The 7026-nt window shown below is 38.9% G+C and overlaps 2 protein-coding genes across 2 annotated transcripts; both read left to right on the top strand.

The window, feature by feature from the left end:
• The first annotated feature begins 330 nt into the window (after nucleotides 1–330).
• On the top strand, nucleotides 331–2417 carry LOC103453652 (ubiquinol oxidase, mitochondrial-like). Its single transcript, XM_008393210.4, has 4 exons — nucleotides 331–955; nucleotides 1039–1167; nucleotides 1513–2001; nucleotides 2081–2417. Exons 1-4 carry the CDS (start codon nucleotides 611–613, stop codon nucleotides 2138–2140), a joined length of 1023 nt encoding a protein of 340 aa, XP_008391432.3. The 5' UTR covers nucleotides 331–610; the 3' UTR covers nucleotides 2141–2417.
• Nucleotides 2418–3585: 1168 nt separating this feature from the next.
• Nucleotides 3586–6484, top strand: LOC103453653 (protein SULFUR DEFICIENCY-INDUCED 2). The gene is made up of 4 exons (XM_008393211.4): nucleotides 3586–3870; nucleotides 4568–4780; nucleotides 5177–5332; nucleotides 5901–6484. The coding sequence occupies exons 1-4, from the start codon at nucleotides 3760–3762 to the stop codon at nucleotides 6306–6308; spliced, it is 888 nt and encodes a 295-aa protein (XP_008391433.3). The 5' UTR covers nucleotides 3586–3759; the 3' UTR covers nucleotides 6309–6484.
• The last annotated feature ends 542 nt before the right edge of the window (nucleotides 6485–7026 follow it).

The following is a 7026-nucleotide window of genomic DNA, read 5'->3' as shown; positions in this document are numbered from 1 at the left end:
TGGGCTTATTTCCTACTTATGAGGCTTTAGTTTTGTCCTTATTATATTATCTTTTGTCATTTTCATTAAGTTTCAAGCTTTTTACATTAAATAAAGTTTTTGAATGATTTTTTGTTAAAATAAACTTGACCTAAGTCATTTTCACATTAACTTCGTAAAAAGATAAAAAAATAAAAACTTATAAAAGTGTGTACTAAGTAAAATACGCGTATGGATAGCTCCTCCCTTGCAACAATTTGCAGACAGAGAAAATTCAAAACAAATGCAAACTTTGATTTAGTCAAAGAGAACGTGCATACAAACGCAGTATTCCACCTCATAGCCGTCACGGCAGTCAACTGCTTCCTGGAAACGGACCCATCTGGACACGTGTCACCAACCCAAACTCGGCCTTGAGGCGCAAGAATTTTAATCGGTCCAGGCACCAAATACAACCACCCAAAGATTCCAGGTCCAAGTCAAGATCGTCAACTGCCAGAAATTTTACTTTGAATTTTAAACCTGGAACCAAACAGACCAAATCATCATATAAAATGCCCAGGAACCCAAACGCTTTCCACAAACAAATCGAAAAACAAAACCCAAATTTGAATTGTGAAAGAGGAAGAAGATGAACCGGGTCGTGTTGAGGTCGGTGGTCGGAGGTCTCGTCAATGGCCGGAGCTGCAATCGCTACATTTCTACGGCGGTCGCGGTGGCGAGGCCGTTGGAGAGCTCGGAGTTTCTGAGTCGCCAGAACGGCGGGGTTTTGGGAGCGGTTCAGTGGAGGAGTAGGATGCTGATGAGCACGTCGTCGTCGTCAGGGCAAGCGACGTCGTTGGCGGAGAAGGAGCAGAAGGAGGAGAAAGAGAGCACAAACGGCAACAATAGCGTTGACGTTTCGAGCTACTGGGGGATTCAGGGGCCCAAGATTAGGAGAGAGGACGGGACTGAGTGGCCGTGGAATTGCTTCAAGGTCAGGGCTAATGCTAATCCGAATTATTAAATTAATTAGTCTGTATTGTTAATATAATTAATCTTTAATTTTGATTAATGTAGCCGTGGGAGACTTATGAGGCGGACTTGTCGATTGATCTGAGCAAGCATCATGTGCCGAAGACATTTCTGGACAGAGTTGCGTTTAGGACGGTCAAGTCTCTTCGAGTTCTATCGGATCTTTACTTCCAGGTCTTTGACTTTTACCTCTAATTTTTTCTTCTTTTCATTAGTTGGGTGAAAATTTGACAATGACATGGTTGGAGTTAGTCTCTCTGGAGTGCTTTTGTAGGAAGCACTTTTGCTTACGCGCTTATGTTAGAAGTACAACCGTTTTATTTTAATTTTTTTTTTATAAAGAATCAAGTGCTTGCTGTAAAAGTAGTTCAAACTCTTTATTGTAGACGTTTGTCAAAAGTGTTGATAGCGCAATGTCAAATGAACCCTCGAATCATATTTTGATCACACTAGTTAAACAATTTGATGCGTAATATTCCGCTCCCGGTTTGATCTAAAGTAGTTCAATACATGTTGCAGCAACGGCACGGATGCCATGCAATGATGCTGGAAACCGTGGCAGCAGTCCCCGGTATGGTAGGAGGAATGTTGCTGCATTTGAAGTCTCTCCGCAAGTTTGAGCACAGCGGCGGTTGGATCAAAGCTTTACTTGAAGAGGCAGAGAACGAGAGGATGCACCTGATGACGGTGGTGGAACTTGTGAAGCCCGCCTGGCACGAGAGGCTTCTGGTTCTTGCCGTGCAGGGTGTCTTCTTCAATGCCTTCTTCGGGCTTTATCTGGCTTCCCCCAAACTGGCTCATAGGGTTGTCGGTTATCTGGAGGAGGAGGCTGTGTTCTCCTACACAGAGTACTTGAAGGATATCGAAAATGGCAAAATTGAAAATGTAAAGGCTCCTGAAATTGCAATCGATTACTGGAGGCTGCCTAAAGGCGCGACACTCCACGATGTTATAACTGTGATTCGCGCTGATGAAGCTCACCATCGCGATGTCAACCATTTTGCATCTGTGAGTAGCAAATTAAACGACATTTCCATTTCAATCCGCTTTATTCGTTTCCGAAATCTGACTGCTTTTCTGTTGGCAGGATATTCATTTTCAGGGAAAACAATTGAGAGACGCACCAGCTCCCCTTGGATATCACTAAGGTGGCTTTGTATGTGAAGAATTAATTAAAGAGTTGCTTGTATTTCCTCATGTAATCTCTCTTGTATGTGGACAGTTGATACATGTACACCAAGTTCCAACACCGATTGTTTTCGAGTGTAAAAATTTCGTTTCGATTGAATTTAAATTGCCTACGTTGGAATCTAAATTATTGTTTCTTGCCAACAATAGTTGAATAAACAAAATCCGCCAAATACTGTTTGACGGATTTTGGCAGTTTAGTAATGAGAAGGAAAAAAGATAAGTTTTGAAAGCAATTTGATGTTTATTTAAGAAAAGTTCAACTTTGACCCATCAACCGTACATAATGCCCAGTTCTTGCCTTTGGAGAATTTTTCAAAATCATGTCCATTGGCTGGGTGGATTAAAAAAAAAAAAATCAATTATTGAAAAGGTAGGTTTTACCCTGTCCATGGCCACAGTCAAACAGTCTTACCAGCTTGGAGCATCGAACCTAGGACATCCCACATTTCATTTTTTTTTGTTTATTGGAGTTGCAGTCCGCGTCCTTATCACTGGACTACTTGATGTGGTTAACTAGACACAAATTCATATTTGATGTTTTTTACTCATTAACATATTTTTTACAGTAAGTGCTAATGTTTAGGTTATTTTGTCAATCAAAGAAGGTAAAAAAACTATTTAGTCTTCTATTACAAAATAATAATAATAATAATAATAATAATAATAATAATAATAATAATAATAATAATAGTAATATAATTTCACACTACAAAATCTCCATAGCTGCCACTCATTGTTAGCAATTTTGAATAATAATTTGCTTCTATTTTTCATACCAAAATCTTGGATATAAAATCTCCATAGCCGCTGCTCATTCTTTTTTTTTTTTTTTTGTATTGGTTAAACGATAAATTTTAGTAGATTAAATGTTAGATTAGCTACGACAGGGTTTAAACTCACGTTGTCATGTAAGGATTTAACATTTTTCAACCAATGTGATAAAAAGCCACATGCAATTGCTGCTCATTGTTAAGAAAGAGAAAAAAAAAATCTCAAACGGACATTTCAAATATAATAAACTAATATTGGGTATCATCTGAACCCAAAAAGATTGGGATGACAGTTCTCTTCCGCGATGAAAGAAGGAGAACGGAAAAGAAAAATCGAAAGGGAAAAATAAATAAAAGGGAAGAAGAAAAAGTGAAATTGCATTCTTCTTTCTTTGTTGATTAGGAAACTGCAGACATCTTAGAAAAGCATAAGTAAAGAAAAATAAAGCCCACAAATATTCCGAGGGTTTACAACCTAACGACTAATTTTGTTGCATAAGCGAAGATTACTCTAGCGGATAACCTCTTAAATGGGGTTGGTCTCGTTGACGACTTATATGAATAATAAAAGGCATATATTTATGATATGCGTGATGGCAGGGGAAATTCGCTTGCGGCCAAGTGGCCAAGTGCGCGTTTCCAAACTGATTACTTGGCAAGAGAACATGTCCCCACCCATCTCCACCACGAACCTGGACGCAATCCAGGCCACCTTCCTTCCCATTCACTTTCCTAACCATATGATATTTTATCATTCGTAGAGTACGAATGAAAGAACAAAAAACTCACCAGCTGCCTGCAGAAGATGACGAGCCCAAGGAATGGAGAGAGGACTGATCAGCAGCCTCCTCCTTACCATGTTCTTCACAAGCTGCCTCCTGGTGACAGCCCTTACGTCAGAGCCAAGCACGTCCAGGTCCTCTCTTGATACAATTATACCTACTTATGTATTTTTAGGATATATAGATGAATTAATTATATGCTATTTTAATTACTCGTTAGTTGATTTCAATTTAATTTTGTTTGGGATTTGATGAATTAATCAATTTCCAGTTTCATTGAATATCTCACATTATATTTGGTAATTTGCTGGATAATAAATTATCGGAAATCCTCAGTTATGGCTTTCTTAAAATCTTTATATTACTAAAGTGGAAAAAAGTTGAACTTTTAGTGAGTGCTCAACCTCCACACCCAAGTGAAAATGAATTCCGGGCAGTGAAGTCTTGCCCAATACTAATAGTTTACAATTGGTAGTAGGATGGATGCTCAGACTCTAATACCGTCTCCGTAGTTTAGATTTGATTAATTTTATTGATTAGAATATGGTCCGAATAAAATAATAAAAGAAAGGGTAATGCTAGGGAGATTAAATGTTTTACCACATCATTTGGGTTGCCAATTTAATTTAAAAATTTTGGTCTCCTAGCATTATCCCAAAAGAAAACGCTCGTAATTTGGTATTATGAAATTGTATTGGTTTGAATTTTGATTGTGGATTACGGAGTATGGTATTTTAATCCGTAGGTTAATCTGAGTGTGGTAGACGCTGTTAGACGATCTGCTATTTAGCTAATATTGTTTTGTTCGTTGTCTTCTTTGTGCAAATGCAGTTAGTTCAGAAAGATCCCGAAGCGGCTATTGTACTGTTCTGGAAGGCAATAAATGCCGGTGATAGGGTGGATAGTTCCCTCAAAGACATGGCAGTGGTCATGAAGCAACAGGATAGAGCGGAAGAAGCAATTGAAGCAATAAAGTCTTTCAGGGATCGGTGCTCCAGGCAAGCACAGGAATCCCTTGACAATGTACTAATCGACTTGTACAAGGTAACTATGCAAGCTTACTCTAATATCTGGCATCTGATGAATGTCTATTTTTGTGCCTAGAAAATGGGTCTGTTTGATATCATGAATGTCGACGCACCATAAGTTCCAACAAGTGTTGAATGTTTTTTTTTTCGATTGATTGTCAATCTTGGCAATGCCTTCAAATCGATCACCCCAGCCAATAGACTTGTGTAGCTTTTTGAAGAACACTCATGCTGTCAAACCAGTCGCACTTTTCTTTCCTTTTTGCTTTCTTATTTACTCAAAACTTAACAATTGAGGCCAAACAGTAGGTGGCATCAGCTTGCACTCTTTCTGACCATAATAAGAATTTTAATCCTGCTTTTGTGCCTCTAAATTGAAATTTGTTTCTCACGATATATACAAATTTGGCAGAAATGTGGAAGAGTTGAGGAACAAATAGAGCTATTAAAACAGAAGCTTCGGATGATTTTCCAGGGAGAGGCCTTCAATGGCAAGCACACCAAGACAGCGCGCTCTCATGGAAGGAAATTCCAAGTCACAATCAAGCAAGAAACCTCCAGGATACTGGTCAGTACTAAGTTGCAGGAATTTATTTTCTCTTCATTACTAAATTAGATTGCATAGTACTTGTGAGTGACCTTATTAAAAATGTTGTCTTTTTGGGATCTTATCGCACTTCTCGTTCAGCTTTCTCTAGTGTTAAAAGAGTCTCAGTACAACACAGTTTCTCTCTAGGTTTCTTTAGAATCTGAAAATTCTAAAATTAATTACCTGTAATATTTCCAGCGCAGTTGTGATTTCGACATTACTCTGGTTGCTAACCGAAAACTCCTTGGGTTGTTTAGCATGTTTTCCCAACAATAAGATTCACCTTCGAGTTAATCAATGGCTGTTATATTCTTCAAAAAACAAGCTTTCTCAGAAGATTACCTTAGCAGCCCCACTTAAAAATATACATGAAGGCAGCTGACTTCAAAGTTTTTCAGCATCATTCTCTTCTCCGTTTCTCTGAATAAAAACTTGTGAAGATTGATAGTGCTGCTTCTAAACCTCTGAAAAATGTCCTCCAACCAAGCATTTGCCTTTTTGAATGTCACCATATCACAGAGTTTTTACTTTAGAGATGTGTGAGCAGGGCAACTTAGGTTGGGCATACATGCAACAAGGGAACCATACGGCTGCAGAAGTGGTGTATCGTAAGGCCCAAATCATCGACCCGGATGCAAACAAGGCCTGCAACTTATGCCTGTGCCTGATCAAGCAAAGAAGGTATGCCGAGGCGCAATCAGTTGTCGACCATGTGTTGAAGGGCATGCTTCCGGGATCTGATGAGCCCAAGTCAAAAGTTCGTGGCGAGGAACTGGTGCAGGAGCTAGAGCAATGTCAACGTGTAGTTTTGCCTTCCAATTCGTTAAGTTTAAATATGGAAGATGCCTTTCTCGAGGGGCTTGACCACTTGGTGAAGCAGTGGACTCCTCAAAGGTCGAGGAGACTTGCTATATTTGAAGAGATATCGTCGTTTAGAGATCAGTTAGCTTGCTGATTTTGTAGAGAGTAGAGATTATACACATGTTTCCCCCATCATGTTAATGTATGCTTTGTATTAATAGCATGGAAGAGTGTATAATTTTGGACAAGGAATGGCTGTATGTATGAGTATAACAAATGAATAATCAAAGTTGCAAGAAAGAAATTAAATACAAGAAAGAAATTGTGGCAGATCAGAATTTACAAGACAGAAATTAGATACAAAAATATTTGGAGCTCTGCTCCTTCATCTCTTCTTCCCTCTTCTTCATAGCTTTCTTGTGCTACTTGTAGGTTGATTAAGGGAATTGAGAATTGGGTCGTATCACAAGCTTTTGGGTAGCGTCGGCCATATGGTGGTTAACCACCTTGTTTAGGGTTTGTAACTTCAGAATTAACGGCAGAAGTTTATGTGTATTAATGTACACATGGCAAAATTTGAGTTGAGATGTACTACCACTCAGCAATGCCACCTGGTGGAACTGTAATCGCAAATTTTGTCCATTCAGTTTGGTTATATACCAACAAAGTGAATTAAAAGAAAAACTCAAAAAACGTTTGTCGTTTACACCAACCTCACCTTTGTCGCTGCCATCACCATTGTCGCCACCACCACTCCCATCACCACCACCACCATTGCTCTCACCATTGAATTCGCCACTATTCCCGCTACCCTGTTTGTTTTGGCATTATCTACAATTATATCACTTTAATCTTGAAATTTACCAAGCACT

This window comes from Malus domestica, chromosome 13 (assembly GCF_042453785.1).
Source record: "Malus domestica chromosome 13, GDT2T_hap1".
Classification (NCBI taxonomy): Eukaryota; Viridiplantae; Streptophyta; class Magnoliopsida; order Rosales; family Rosaceae; genus Malus; species Malus domestica.
This window is presented reverse-complemented; position numbering and strand designations above follow the sequence as displayed.

Coding starts and splice junctions, on each gene's coding strand:
- LOC103453652 (XM_008393210.4), top strand. CDS start 611: ATGAACCGGGTCGTGTTGAGGTCGGTGGTCGGAGGTCTCGTCAATGGC. Junction 1,168..1,512: donor TATCGGATCTTTACTTCCAG/GTCTTTGACTTT, acceptor TACATGTTGCAG/CAACGGCACGGATGCCATGC. Junction 2,002..2,080: donor ATGTCAACCATTTTGCATCT/GTGAGTAGCAAA, acceptor TTCTGTTGGCAG/GATATTCATTTTCAGGGAAA.
- LOC103453653 (XM_008393211.4), top strand. CDS start 3,760: ATGACGAGCCCAAGGAATGGAGAGAGGACTGATCAGCAGCCTCCTCCT. Junction 3,871..4,567: donor TCAGAGCCAAGCACGTCCAG/GTCCTCTCTTGA, acceptor GTGCAAATGCAG/TTAGTTCAGAAAGATCCCGA. Junction 5,333..5,900: donor AAGAAACCTCCAGGATACTG/GTCAGTACTAAG, acceptor ATGTGTGAGCAG/GGCAACTTAGGTTGGGCATA.